Source organism: Epinephelus moara, chromosome 13, assembly GCF_006386435.1.
Source record: "Epinephelus moara isolate mb chromosome 13, YSFRI_EMoa_1.0, whole genome shotgun sequence".
Taxonomy (NCBI): Eukaryota; Metazoa; Chordata; class Actinopteri; order Perciformes; family Serranidae; genus Epinephelus; species Epinephelus moara.
In genome coordinates, this window is record NC_065518.1 from 34,127,213 (window position 1) to 34,143,149 (window position 15,937).

Consider the following 15,937-nt stretch of genomic DNA (forward strand, 5'->3'; position numbering starts at 1 on the left):
AAACGTGTAGTTAGGTTTAAATTGTGTGATAAATGGGTGATTGTTCTTTTCTTATATGTTTTCGTCATGTATGATCTTTGTCTATTGTTCTTGCTTTATATTTGAAGCACACTGAGTTTATACCTGTCACATGAAATGTGCTATAGGCTATAAATAAATTTGACTTGACTTGACATGACTCTTGCACACATCCCTCTGTGTGGTGCAAAAAGAAAGATAAGACAAAGGTGAAAGCAGGCACTTTTAATTAGAAAGAATGGTTTGCAGTCAAGCAGCAATGAAATTCAAAGCAGCTGAGCTCTATAAGGCCAAGATGAGCATGCTATTTTTAAAAATGAAAGTGAACAGTGGTCACTGCTGTGACTTGTGTCTTGCAAGGCATTTAGGCCTCAAATGTCTGCATGTATGTTTCTCTGATGCAGGGCTGTTCTGGTAGACGGAAAAACTGTACTGGTTTAGGCAAGGCAGCTTTATTTATATAGCACATTTCATACACCAGGGAAATTCAAAGTGCTTTACAGAGCAGTAAAATATAAAACATTATACAAGATATAGATTTACTATAAGAGAGTAAAGAAAAAAGATATAAAATGTCAAATTACTAAATGATTTACAATTTAAAAATTAAAAACAAAATATCTAAATTTGAGTTTAAAATACAAGAATGAAGTTGCAGGGCAGTTAAAATGAATAAAAGTAATTGAATAATAAATATTACAGTGCAGTGTGAGAAATTAATAAATATTTGATTTAATAAAAGGCAGCGGCAAACAGGTAAGTCTTCAACTTTAATTTAAAAGATGTGAAAGACGGTGCAAACTTGCAGTTTTCTGGGAGTTTGTGCCAGATATGTGGGGCATAAAACTAAACGCTGCTTCTCCATGTTTAGTCTTGACTCTGGGGACACAAAGACCTGTCCCAGAAGACCTGAGGGGTCTGGATGGTTCATAGTGTAGCAGAAGGTCAGAAATGTATTTTGGCCATAAACCATTCAGTGCTGTGTAAACCAACAGGAGCATTTTGAAGTTGATTCTCTGACAGACAGGAAGCTCAAGCTCCACTCAGAACTGGAGTGAGTGAGTGATGTGATCCACTTTCTGCAGCAGCGTACTGGATCAGCTGCAGCTGTCTGATAGATTTTTTTAAGGAGACTTGTAAAGACGGTACTACACTGGTCAAGTCTACTGAAGATAAATGCATGGATATGTTTTTCCAGATCCTGCGGAGACATCAGTCCTTTTATCCTTGATATGTCCTAAAGGTAATAGTAGGCTGAATTTGTAACTGTCTTAATGTGGCTGTTAGGTCTGAGTCCATGACTACACCATGATTCCTGGCTTGATCTGTGGTGTTTTAACATTGCCAGTTGAAGCTGAGCGCTGACTTTGATTGTTCCTCCTTGGCTCCAAAGCACAAGGAGGAACACTTGTATTGGACCTTAGTCCCCTGGTGACATGGTTATGTAAATTTCAGTGTCATCTGCATAACTATGGTAACATATTTTGTTGGTTTCCACAATCTGAGCCAATGGAAGCATGTAGATGTTAAACAGAAGAAGTCCCAGAATGGAGCCTTGGGGAACTCCGCATGTCATTTTTGCATGCTCAGACGTGTAATTACCGATAGACACAAAATAGTCCCTATCCATTAAGTAGGAATTAAACCAGTTTAGTACTGTGCCAGAAAGTCCCACCCAGTGAAGCTTTATTGGATGGATCCAACAACAGTTTTTCTGCTTGAATGAAGAAAGAATTTTGGAACAGATGGAAGCCCAGTGAAAAATACCAGAGGTAAGACTGAATAGTGAAAATTAGTAAGGGCATGTATTATTTCATTGAATCCTGCAACTAAGCCATATAACTTATGGTCAGACTAGCTGGCTGACCATCTAAGTCCAAAATAACTACAATAGAATATAATTGTATTAAACTTACTCCAACTCCTGCTTTCGCCAACACCTAAAATGAGAATCACTCCAGCCACGATAGAGCGATCCATGACATAAGGTAAAAGTCAGCCAGGTTGGGTGGGGGGAGGGGCAATGGCCCCTTTGCTTCTTTCTAGCCTGCTATTTCTAGTCCCCTTGCTTGAGCCACACTCATCTTGAAACTCAGCCTTCAGTTTGATCTCAACTTCACACCTGCAATGTTTTGTGACTTTTATGTTTCTTAAAAAAGGCGATTGCTAACAAGTGGCTAAATGAGACTACAGAATGTCATCACGCCAAACACAGCTTTACAGCCTTGTTGTGGGGGCAACGTTAAATCATCTGACCATGGTGTAGTTCGTTTATAGCCAAATATTAGCTTTTTACTTCTGCAATTGCCTTTAGGCTTCAGAAATCATAATTAAAAAAAACACAAGAAGTTTGTGCTCTAGTGCTCATTTGTGGCGATAATCTTGCTGAACAAAATGTGTAAGTATCATAAACAATTGTTTGCCACAGAGCTTTTCTTCTGCAATAATCCAATGGAAAAATCATATAGGCTTTTTAATGAGGGAACCAGGGTGACATTGACTTTTGTCATAAACCAAAGTAGCCTATTGGACAAATCAAAATTTCAATCTCATGACAGCACTATGAAAAGTCAGAAAATTATTAAAGTTATCGCGAAGGGAACTCAGACAGTCTCTGAGCCAAATTCCATGACGAAGTGTTGAGCTATGTCAGTTGAAATTAAAACATGGAATCCTGGTGGTGGCGCTAGAGGAGGAGTTAGATCACCAAGGCCACAAGAAAAGATGAATGTCTGTACCAGATTTCATGGTGATTCTGCCAATATCTGTCAAGATATTTCAATTCATGTCAAAGTTGTGGAATGACTAACATCCCCATCCCGAGAGCCACGCCTTAACGTTAAGTATAAAGTGGACTACAGGTGAGAGAAAGCTGTTAAGCAACAGTAATTAAGTGGTCATCAGCATGTTGTTTTACTGCAGTGGAATTCAGTGGCATTTCTCCCAATCAGAGAATGCGTAAGAATGACTGTAATCATACATTTCACTCTTCACTGTTTCCTGTCACACAGCTACACAAAGACTAAATCTACAGCAACTGAAATCTTTTCAGATGGGACCTGAGCTAAATGTGATCATACAAATCTGTCTGTGACATGAAAACATGTGAGATGCACGCAGTAATGGGGAATTGTCACTACAATTTGTCACTCTCACCTCCCGCTCGTCTTTCTTTTGTCTCCTCCCCCTCCCCCCTCCACTCCCCCCTCCTCCTGTCCTCCTCCCCTCTTCTCTGCTCAGTGCTGATAACAGTCAGGTCCAGCACTGGGATGTCGATTACAGGGCCGGATGTAAGAATAGCCCGCAATGCTTTTGTGTCTCACTTCATAATGATGAAATGAGTGTGTTTGTGCCTCTGTGGTTTGAACTCAATAACAAACATTTAAAAACAAGTATCAGATGACTACAAAGCAGGATATTATTGTATGATTACTGTATATTGTAAGAGTGTGTTGGGTATATTTTAAAATGCACACGTATTGTTGAAAATATTTTTATATCCTTGAAACTATTTAGTACACACAGTTGTATTTCTGCTATTAGAAAAAAACACTAATCCTGACCACTTTAATGACCAGTGTAAACTCTAACCTGAAACAATATATAGACAAACTTAACTTTTCAACCTTTTTCTCTCTAGAACAATCACAGGTTGTTGTCACAGGTGCACTATAAAGCATGATGACCTGGGAATGAGCCTGGGCTTTGCTTTCACTATGCCACCTGTGTAGACATGGAACAAGCACCCAGTCATGTACTTACAGTATATGTATACATAACCATGGCCCGACTTTCTCTTAATCTTAACTCAGTAGATTTAGTTGCCTAAACATAAACAAACCTTATCCACAGAGGGGGCAGATCAGAAATGCTCATAATCTTTTTGTACTTCTTATTCATAATGGTTTTGGGGGGGCGCTGACAAATAATGTCATTCTCCTGATCAGGTTGACAGATCAGATAATACTCACATGGGTTGTTCTGGAAGACATTTATACATGACCTGTTTTCTTGTTTAGGGGCTTGTGGTCATTTGATTACAGGAGGTCATTAAGTCAATATTACATACATATTGTAACACTTTGATGAGATTTAACTCTTTATTTGATTGTTCGGTGGTAGGGATGGCAGTATTCGTATTGGGAGTATTTAGTTATATGATAGAGTAAATGCTTTCCAGAGAGTTCGCCACCTTCAGATAGATAAAATACAGAAATGCTGGATATCTGAGTTCAGACATATTTATATGACATGGAACCTAACAAAAGTGTCTACCCAAGCTCACAGAACTTCCCTCTGTTCAACTTCCCTCTTATCGCTTTTGTTTCCTTTGTTGTTCTGCCCGTCCCTCGGCTGGCTGAATCTGTAAGGGCGATGTACTGAGTGAAATCCACATGTAAGGACACACACTGGCCATTAGAGCACAAGTGGCCAGTGCGGTGTAATTGAGACAAGATATAAAGGCAAAATCCCAGGAGAGGCCCCAAGGCTTCAGACAGCAGAGCTGCTGAACTGGACTCAGTGCAGAGGACATGTCAGTTCAGTCTGAGTCACTTCAGTGAGTCACACAATAAAGCTTATATATGTTGACCAAACCTCACAAAGCACTTTCCGCTGTTTCATGTAGAATACAGGATATGTATTTTTAAACCTTTATCTAGTTTTTAAAGTATGCATGCTCTTTTTCAGCTGTGCACAGTTCACACCACAGTTTGACTCAATTGATTTTCTGAATGCTGATGTTTCTGGATTGATGGTACCTTTATTTTGGAGCAATAATTCATATAGTTACATTTTCTTACTAAACAGAGTGCTCAAAGTGCTGCGTTGTGAATGGGAATTTGCTATCTTAATAATTGATTAAGAGACTTTGGCGAGGTTTTAAGGTCATGCCCATGCTTAAAGGAGCTCTGTATGGAATTAAGAGCATTAATATAGCAGAAAACAACTATTTGCAGTGTAAAGTTATAGTGGAGATATGGCACCCAGAGCTTAGAGTAAAGTTTAACTATCTTTGTATGTGTTGTAATCTGAGCTTCTCGGTTCTATGCTGCGGTAGACAGTCCGACCAAAAGTGCATGTCAGTACGTGTGTGTATCCCACTGGTTAGCTAATCAACCACGCTCTGCACTGTGCTCATACGGCGGTTACAGCTGATATCCCCAATCCGACCCATGGTGGCAGGATGGTGTGGTAGCCGAAACCCTCAGGGTTGCCAACTTTGGTCAGAGAGCCGGAGTGAGATTTTACCTTGTGACGTAATATGTGCTTGGGTGTGCGTGGTCATGAACATATGTGGACATGGCAGCACTTTTTTTTTTACTTTTAAAGAGTTAATATGCACATGTGGCAAACAGAAGAAAAGAGTTGAGTGTACGTTTACATATTCATATCTATAGCCCTAAGCCCCAAATACGTCCATAGACGCTCAATATTTGTTTTACAGTGCAGATCCAGGTAAATTTCATCAATCTGATGGCAGTATTGATCATCTGCTTAAAAAATCCAGTAATATGTCCTGTTGTGACAAAAAGAAAGATTTCAAGGGGAGTTCAGGGGGTTCTCCCCCAAGAAAATTATTAAAATTCACGCGGCCAAATCCTATTTTCATGAAATTTCATACAGAAATAGATAATAGATAATAGACAAGTGCATTACATTAGCCTACCTCATCATGTTCTTGTGTAGTGGGACACCTATTTGAACTTCTCTCTTCTTCTTGCCTCGTTTTTTTCTTAAAGAAATTCAGAAGACTCATCTAACAAAACACACATGGTTTCATAACACAGTTAAATGTAAATTCATCGGCAATGTGCTTACCTTGGTACAATTCCGACCAGCAATGTATCGATGACAAGCGACTTACACGCTATTTACTTTGTAAGCCAATAGGCAACCAGTGTAGGAGACTAGGGGAAGGATGAAGTAGCATGAAGTTCAGGGTAGCCCCAAGAGACCTAAACTTGCTTTCTGAGAATAGTATGCGGTCTGGTCGAGCCACACAATGGGCTGGACGTAAAAAAAAAAAAAGGACTTGGCGATGGTGGAATATGCATCGGGTCTATTTTTGACAGCAAGATGGCGTGTCAATTTGCACAGACCAAATGAGTCAAACAGGAAGTGCGGCACAGAAAAGACGAGAGTATCCGGTCAATTTTCAAAATAAAACACCCATGAAAACTCCGGATCACATTTCACATCGCTACATCAACATGACGTTAAAGTGGGTGGCCCCAGGCCTGAAGTCAAACATGAAGAGGGGCTCAGAGGAGATTTCCGCAGAGTATCGCGAGACACTATGATCTCGCAATCCACCAATTCCAGCCGCTCGCATGCGCGCCGCTATAGTTCCCAGTGGATGTTGAGGCCCAGCACAGGACAGAGCGAGTCATCAACTCAGCAACCTCCATGTTCAACACATTCTCACTCCGACCCTATCACATATTGATGTTTGGTCATGGACATATCGCATCAAGACATGATGTGCAAGGTACCCTGAGTGCATTGGTTGTTGACGTTATGGGATGCCGTGTCAATTTTGGCCTGTTATATGCATTAGATGTTTTCAAAATACACTTCTGTTTTCACAGGAAATGCACAGTTTGCATACAGTCTCTCTCAGAATTAACACACTTCGTTGGTACAACACCTCAAATTGACTTTTTTTTTTTCCTTCAACAACAGATGCATATGGTTATGTTTATTTGGGTTGGGTTTGTCTTTTTTCAAAATACACTTCTGTTTTCACAGGAAATGTACTGTTAACATACAGTCTCTTTCAAAATAAATGCACTATTTTGATACAACACTACAAATTTACCTTTTTTTACCTTCAACAACAAATGCACATGGTTGCATTTTGCCAACACACATACGTGGTTGGGTTTGGGCAGCATAAACACACAGTCATGAGAATTAATTGATTTTCTAATCTAAACTATGGAAAAAAGCTAAGAACTGTACTTTCAAAAATGCTAAAGTACTCCTAATACATTAATGGCAATCACATTTTGTCTTGTGTATTTAGATGGAATCAGATCAATATATGTCATTAAAAGTTAGGTTCAAGTTAGTCTCCCTGAAGTCAGCCAGCAATGAAATGAAATAAATATTTAATCAGCCAAAAGTGCATTACATGAGTCATATTGTTCTGAAAGTATATTATTGTGCTATATTAGTCCCATTCAATATAATGATCCATGTTTTTTCAGATGTTGTTGGAAAGTTCATCAGTTTGAACCTGTCTCCTATTTGTTCCAGTAAATGTGTTTGTCTGTCCACAAGAGCAAGAGCAGGATATCCTGACGTTTCCACACACATAAATACACAACCTCCAAAAACACAATGCACCTTTCACACTCTGGCTGACTACATAGTTTCTCCATTATCCTGCCAGGCAGAATGACTTGTTCCACCCTAACACACTCAATGCCTGCTCTATCTGCGAGGATACACTATCCTCTATACTCACACACCATAAAGACCCCACAGACCTGCCATGCCTTGTTTCTCTTACTGTCTGTCTCTGTCATCAACTATGAAAAGACCACACAGTCTGTCTCACAGTCTTCACATAGACACATGCATAACACAGACAGAATAAACCCCATCACTTGAGCCGATTGGCTAAAAATACACAACCTTCCTTTCTCTCTGAGATGCCCTCTCCCTCATAGAGACAAGCCCAAAATACCCCCCTCTTCATTTCACTGGGTTTTGTTGCACTTGGTACACAGCAGCTCCTGCACTGAAAATGACACAGAAATGCAAGAATATCTTTAAGTACAACTCCACAGTCTTCACAAACAGTAAAAAGTGACTGAGACTGTATCACGTGTGTTCACTGAAAGGAGATCCTCTCAACAAAGGAAATCACAAATCAAAACTGTAGTGTGTAATACAATCTGTTAACGAGCAGCAGGGAACGGTTGCTCCTTTCAAAACAAAGCCGGACTCTACAACAAAATGCTGTTAAACAATCTTCTCAACAATTTTCAGTTACTGAGATGGAAAACTTTAAGTCCAAGCAGGGCTGGATCAACTCCCTTGGGTGGCCCCAGGGCATAAATTATGTGTCGGCCCCTCTATTTGTTCACAGTGACTGTGCCCTTGGCATTATTTGAGACCCAACTTTTATATGACTGTTGGCTAACCACCTGCCACTTTTTCAGAGAATACAAACTTAAGAGCTTGCAACTGCAACTACAACAGCAACTTCTTAATTTTGAATGTTGTAGACTTACAGTGATAGCCAATTTTATGCTATGTGAATTTGTTAAAATGATTATTTACAGAGTGCTGAGGTTAGAAGACCCCTGCAGTGACTTTTGACAGTCTGGTCATAACTAAACCTATAAAGGAAAGCAAGCAAACACTAGCTAGACTCAGCTAATGTTTAAATGAAATAAACAAAAAGTCAAATCTAGTAGGAATCAGTGCTAAAATTGGCAGGCTAAGCTAATGTTAGCTTCCACATTTGAGCACAAACTCAAACTCTTAAATAATAAATGTTGTTTAGGAATTCATGATTAATAGCTGATGCTAAGCTAGAAATATAAGGGCCTATGCCTTTTACACTGCCTCTCTTTAAGGCAGGAATTTCATGCCGTAATGCCACCTCAGTGTTCTGTATAAAAGTTATGATCGCGGAATGGGGAGACAGAGTGGTCTCGCCTTTAAGCCAGCATCGGACATAGTAACAGCCCTGAAACAATATCTGCATAAAGGGGACAGCTGGCAAAACAGGATTATGGGTAGCACGGATGTGACGTTTCGACGATGTGTTATGTGGGCTACCAAGTGTGGAAGATTTAAAAAGTAGATCATAGCAGTTAGCAGCTAACTCAAAGAAACAGAACAGCGGTCGTAAATGTCTGTAAATTGGGAAAACAATGAGGCCCAGGAGCTCCTTACACTCCCATTAGAGGATAAAATCAGCCACCATATTAGAGGGTCAGTAAGTGATTGTTAGAGCCATGTTAATGTCATTGTTATTGCCAATGCATATGTTATATGTCACACTAGAGGCCGATGCTGTTCTGTTACATGCCACGCCTCTTTTGCTTCTGCGATGCCAGCATGCTGTCTAAAATCACAAAGTGGAGCGGAGTGATGCCAGCGTTGTTTGATTCTGTATAAAAATTCAAAGGGTGTAAAAAAGGGACTTCTTAGTGGCCCTGTAGTGCGATCTCTGTGTAAGAAAGGGCTTATGTATCAATGGCTATTGTCTGTACACCAGGGGTGCTTGAAGTTTTGATGACCGAGTGCCAATATATGGAGTCAGCATATGATCGAGGGCCACACAGGAAAAGTGCTGTTGCAAGTTGTCCATCGAAATTGCTTACTTCAGTTAACAGCTTCCAGCATTAATGACAAAATGTGATAACCATGACACTCGTGAAGAAACAGTATTGAAATGAACCGCAAATGAAAATATAATGCATGGATTTTCTGTCATGTTCCAGGGGCCACACAAAATGTTTTTGAGGGCTGCCACTGGCATCGTTCTCCGTTTTGAGCAACAGTTATGTACAGTATGACTTTCTCCAGTTAGTGCCATACCACAGAAGTTGACAGCACGTCTCCCTGCAACATCAGCTCTCAGTTGTCAGTCCACTGATGTGATAGAAAACACTCACACGGAAGCTCAGACAGTTTCCACAAATACATAAAAAAAAAGGTCATATCCTTTTTTGAAAAATGCAAATATACACAATAGTAGCATTATCATTGTAATTCCTAAACAAAAAAAAAATCAGCACAACTTTACGGCTCTTTCTTCATGGTTTGCCAGAGTGTTAAATCACAATTTTTTTCCCCTGCTTGTGCATTCAAATACATATGCACCAACATGCATGCTCTGGATAAACTGTGTATGTGTGTTTGTGTGTGTGAGACAGCCTCTTCTCACCTGGGCCATGGTGTTCAGCAGGACTTCAGCTCGTTCCTGGTCCTCAGCATGGCTTGTGAAACCTCAGGTTGGCTCTCTGTAGACGATGTTGATGATGAGGGGGTGTGGGGGGGAGTTCACATCATACACACACACACACCTTAGTGTTGTGTCACTCCTGTCGCTGATGTGTTGCAAACACACACACTCGCACGCATCACCTCCTCCTCCTCCTCCTCCTCCTCCTCCTCCTCCTCCTCTTCTGTGACAGCACCGTCCTCTGAAACGCTCGCTCTTGGAAATACAGTACTCCTCCTCTTTCCTTTTCTTCCCCTTCTTCTCACTCTTCCTCCCTCTTCCTGAACACAACCTGGGTGTGATTCTTTTTCTTTTGAACTGGCAGAAGGAGAGAATATGTTAGAGGAGCTTATATCCTTTTATTTTTGTCCTCCATGCTCCTGTCTTGTTTCAGTATCTGGTTGGTTGTAATCTGGGCTCACACCACACACTGGCTCTCCTTTTCCTCCTCCTCTCGCTTGCTCCGGTCTCTCCCTCTCCCTCTCTCTCTCTCTCTCTCTCTCTGTCTCTCTGTCTCTCTCTCAGCTGCTCCCCCTCCTCCTCCTTCCTCTAAAACCCTCCTGCATTTTCCCTCCCGCACTGTACACAGCATTAGTGAGAGACAGAGGGAAGGGGAGGGGTGGAGGGATCAGAGGGATAGAGTGTGTATGTATGTACCATGTGACCTGATAGTGTAGTAGGATTCCCCCAGCAGCTGTCGCACTCATTCCTTCATAGAGCTTTACTGTGAGCTTCACACATTTCCATTGATGATCAGTGTTGGTAAACCGACAGTGGAGCAGAGATACTTTGTCACTATTGTAGGTTTAACAGTTACATCCATCCTTGGACAAAAAGGCTAGTCAAAATTCAACCATCTTGATGAGGTAAAATGTTTCTGAGGGAACGATATTGGGAAATTTGTGGAACAGAATACAAATCCACAAAGAACCAGGCTGTTCCTACAAACTGTTCATAATTTTTCTTATGAAAAGTAATGCACCCAAATTTGTACATATCCCATGTAATCAAGAGCTAGTAATTTGTGGGTATGCCATGTAGTCTGGAAGGTTGTGATCACGTGACCAATGTGCTAAAGGGAGTAAACAAGGAAGCAGTCCCAGAGGTGGTGGATGGGGCACAGTTCTTTGCCACAGAGACGTGTGTTCAGAAATTTGTGGGCTGTAAGTTACTTTAAGGTATAACACCACCATGTTTTTCCCCTAAACTTAACCACAGTAACTTAATTACATGACTTTATGTTAAGGACGTATCGTCATTCACGCTAATTTGTAGGATATCATATGAACTGTTCTACGAGGATACACTGAAAGAGCTGCACTGTAGAGAGCAAAACGTTTATTGCACGTTAATCCAAAGTGAAAAATAATGTATGTCCGCTCTGTTATTTAAGATGTGGTTCTTCACTGGCCCATGTTACACCCTTCCACCAAATTTCATGCAAATCGGATTAGTAGTTTTCCCATAATCCTGCTGACAAACAACGGACAAACACACAAACCCAGCCGTAAACATAACCTCCTTGGGGGAGATAATTGTCATCCAACTCTGTTTTTCTCTGATTTACAGAACGCTTGTCTTTTACTTCATTGTTCTGGTTTTTACAGCCATCAACTTTAATGACTTGGTTCTCTCTTACCTCGCTCATCCACCTTTCCAAGATAAAACCTCTTGTACGCTGCCCAGCATCAAACGGTAGAGAGACAGGCAAAATAAGTAAAAATTAGCAAATAGCTGCAGAACATGATTTCTGCGAAACACCCAGATATATCATCTTGAAGAATGATTACTGTTTATTACAAAGTTGGTTTTATTTTGCAGCTTTATACACAATTTCTTCAGGTCATAACAGTGTACCCAACAATGTAATTGCTGAGATCTGGAAACATGGCAACATGAGTACACCAGGATGAGAAATACAGTCAAGCAGACAATCAGAAAAGGCTGTAAACAAACCAGCAGTTCATCCAGATGATCTAAACACTTCATTTCAAGATAAAACTAAAGGGGAGTACACCTGAAATGATGGTAAGAACTGCATGTACATATCTTTGGTATGCAGGCTACAGTAGATCAAAGAAGAAGCAGGAAGTGGGTCTTTAGACTGTCATTGATGTGTACAATGACCAGTTTGGTTATAATTTCACATTTCAGCTTTCTTTATTCTTCCAAATCTGACTATATGAGGGCTTATTTGTAACCTACCTGATCGTTTTACTTGTGTTTTTACTGTGGCATAGAACTTAACAACCCTGCCGTGGTGGTGATGTTAATTCTCTGTTACTCAAAAGAGAGGCATTTTGGATCTACACTCTGGACACTCTGTCCCCAAGAGGGCTGAATGAAGACTTTGATATTAGGCCTTTTCTGTAAAGCTTTCTAGTTCTAGCTGGTTTCCACACGTTTGTGGCATTGATGTGTGTTGTGTCTTCTGTTGTACTTGCCATGTTATTGTTAACTGTCTATGCAGACATTCTTCTCTTGGGTTATGGTCTACTTGATTGACGTGTGCCATGTCTGTGAGATTTCTGTTTGCTTAGTCGTGTCTCCGATGACACTGTTTTTTCATTTTTTTTCAAACTTTTTTTTCACAGTCTAGTATCGCCTTTTTCAGTGTACTTGAGCTATCTGTACATATGTCTACAAATATATATACTCCTTTTTTAAATGTGTACATAATAACCCAAAAAATTACATACATTTTCATACTCTTAAAATGTGTACATGAAACCAAAATATATATTTACTCTTCTATGTATATAATGTATAAGGTTAGTTCCTTTCTTTACTGACCTTTTTTAAACAAATTTTGTACATTTACTTTTCATCACATGACTGGTCAGGTGATATGTGATGTGTGTGTATATATATATATATATCTGTAGCTATTGTTTTTATATTTGTCTGCTGTTGCTTTTGCTTTATGTTTGCTTTTTAAATGCATTTTCTGCACTGTTTTTAACTATTTATTTTCTTGCTTTTAGCTTTTGTTTTTAATGATCTATTGTTCCTTTAATGTTTTATCTTAACATATTTCTCTTGTAAAGCACATTGAATTGCCTTGTGTATGAATGGTGCTATATAAATAAAATTGCCTTGCCTTGCCTATGTATATGTATATATATATATATGTATATATATATATGGAGGTGTGATTTGTTCACCTGTTTGTCTGAAGAAGGGCAGTGACCTGAAACGTCACATGTTGTGATACTTCATTAAAAACTGGCTTTTGGAGCTATCTCTGGTGTGCAGACTTTATTCCTTTTATTCATTAGACTTTTTTTCGTCTGGCACCCAGTACTTAGTTTTTTTGGGATGTGCGTGCTTTTCTCAGTTTTTTTCAAGACTTCTTTTTTGTAACATTCTTGGTGAGTATATTGGCGTTATTACCAAAAGGAATGACAGCTCAAACTACAAAAATAAAAGTATTCCCACAGAAAACAGCATGTAGTTAACTTCTTGAGTACCTGTGACCTCATACTTTGTCATGGAAAAAAAACCTTTGAAGTTGTGTTGTTTTTCAGTTTTTGGGGAGCACTGGTGTTTTAACAATGAAGTCAGTGTCTGTTAAATAACACCAGTGAGATCAACATTAAGATAATAGCATGAGTTTAGTGTCATCCACATCTAATTTCCTGACTTTTATGTATCATCAATAGGATGAGGTCGCTTGTAATAACAAAAGCTCAGATAAAGATCAATGACAGGTACAGGAAAGTGTCTTCTTTTCAAACAGTGCACAGTCAGTGAAACACATCATAATCTTAATTGCCTTACCAAGATTTGGTGAGTCATGAAACAAAAAGAACAATCAAATCAGAGCTCCGAGTCAGGTGAAGACAAAGATGTGTACAATTTCGTCTCAGACTTGAGATGCATTGTCCCGATGAGAAATTTATACACAATTTTTGTCGGACAAAGAAAAGGCAATTTGCCCTCCTCCTCCCCATGGGACACCCTAAGTGGCTGCCTATGTTGTCCATGAAAAGATCTGCCACTGTCAGGGTGGGAACGCCTTAGCTATCAAGAATACATTACGAATATGAATCATTGTCATGGACAATTATCCGAAATCTCATCATAAATTTACTTTATAGAGTTCAGTTTAAGGGTCTTCGTTTGGCAGCTAGTGTAGTATTGATCAGTTGTAATCAATCAGACTATATTTCATCAAATATAGACATGGTAGTACTGGCTGGAAGAGCAACTGACAGAAATCAGGGAATATTGACGCATTTAAAACATTCTGTTATTTAATGAAAACACACACAAGAAACACAGTACCACACACACATGAACACAGAGTCATTCTATCCTTGAGGAATGAGGAAAAGGACATCCTGTGGTGCTTCCCCTGAGCTGTATAGCTGGAAACTCCCACCCCACAACAACAGGAACGGGCAGGCTGCCCCGCCACATCGGCCAACTGTACTCCACTTTACAAATCACTCCTATTACTCCTGTTTGCACAGTAGCTTAGTGCTCACAGGCACATGGTCTGGAAAATAAACATCCACCAGAATTATTTCGTTTGGGGCAGATAATTACATTGACTACATATCACCCGACTTCTATTAATTATTGTTGTTTGACACTATAGCCCTGAAAACAGCCTTAACCTTTGGCCTCACTAACTTGAATTTAAACAGCCTGTAGGTTAAACACTGAATTGCTATGTGGAACACGGAGTAATCTCAGATGCTTGGGATAGGTGTTAAATTGTTGCTCAGGACAGAAACTTTGGACGGTGGATGCTGCCATCTAGTGTACAACATTGTACTTGACTCCATGGATCAGATGGCATTTGGAGCCATGGGTCTAAACCATGCACTTTACCATCATAAATGAGAAATGATAAGATAATGATAGATGGTGGTAACTGTCTGTGCATCATGGTTAAATAATTTATTTTTAAACATTACATTTACAAGATTTACATTTTTAATGTGGGCAAATAAGATTTTTAATTCTATACACATTAAGGCTGTGGTTCCCAGCCCTGTCCTATTAAATGAACTCAAGTTCCCCTTTAGCAACACGACCTGTAATGTCCCAGATGTGATCATTTGAATTGATTTAAAACGGGATGTTATTTAACACTATGAGCAATATTTTGTCTTACAATTGAACTGTCAATGTTTAGATTGGTTGGCTCAAGATATATATATATATATATATATATATATATATATATATATAAAATAACTAATTGAGTTGGAATCATTTGCCGACAGCTTGGTCCCCCCCAGTTCAAAAATCCCATCTGCGCCCCTGGTATGGTCGTAGTCTGTTTGTGCTTAGAAGGGATTCTAAGATGAGTTAACTGTGGAGAGAATGAATGTGAAGGAGTCTGTGTGAAAGAACCAGAGTGTGTTCAGCATGGGAGGCTACCTGTCCAAAGAGAGTGAGGAAGGCAGAAATAATCAGGGCCAGAATGACGAAAAGAAATAAATGTGAGGAAGTAGGTAAGACAAGATATGTCGGACAGGAAGCTAGGGAGGACAAGTCGGCCAGGAAGCATGAGGAATATTGCTGGTGTAAAGACCAGATGAAGAATTTGGCCTTTGTGGCAACATTTATTAACTGTACTGCTGAAACTGAAAGGAAATCTGAGAAAACTGAGATGATCATAAATGCAGCAATGAGATTTCTGAATGTTGTGGGTGTTTCTGCAGACGATGTACAGCAGCATTTGAGAGAAGCTTTTAGGCTCTGTCAAACAACCAAGAAATAGAAAATTTACAATAGAATGGAAAATGGATGGGAAGGGCTTAATATTATTATTATTATTATTATTATTATTATTATTATTATTATGAGTAGTAGTAGTAGAATTTTTTATGGTAAGTGGGGACTTCAGGGTAAATCCAGTAGGTGGCGGTAATGCAACTTTGTGGATGCCAACCGCCATTAAACACCAAAGAAGATGATGGGACAAGTAGCAACCAA

At 39.6% G+C, this 15,937-nt stretch overlaps 1 protein-coding gene across 1 annotated transcript in view; it reads right to left on the reverse strand.

Annotated features, from left to right (window-relative positions):
- The window catches only part of LOC126399924 (rho GTPase-activating protein 23-like), a 92,872-nt gene extending 82,414 nt beyond the window's left edge, over positions 1-10,458 (reverse strand). The window contains exon 1 of the mRNA XM_050060265.1: positions 9,929-10,458. Coding sequence (XP_049916222.1) covers positions 9,929-9,937 — 9 coding nt within the window. The 5' untranslated portion in view covers positions 9,938-10,458. The remainder of the gene's footprint in view (positions 1-9,928) is intronic.
- Positions 10,459-15,937: the final 5,479 nt, after the last annotated feature.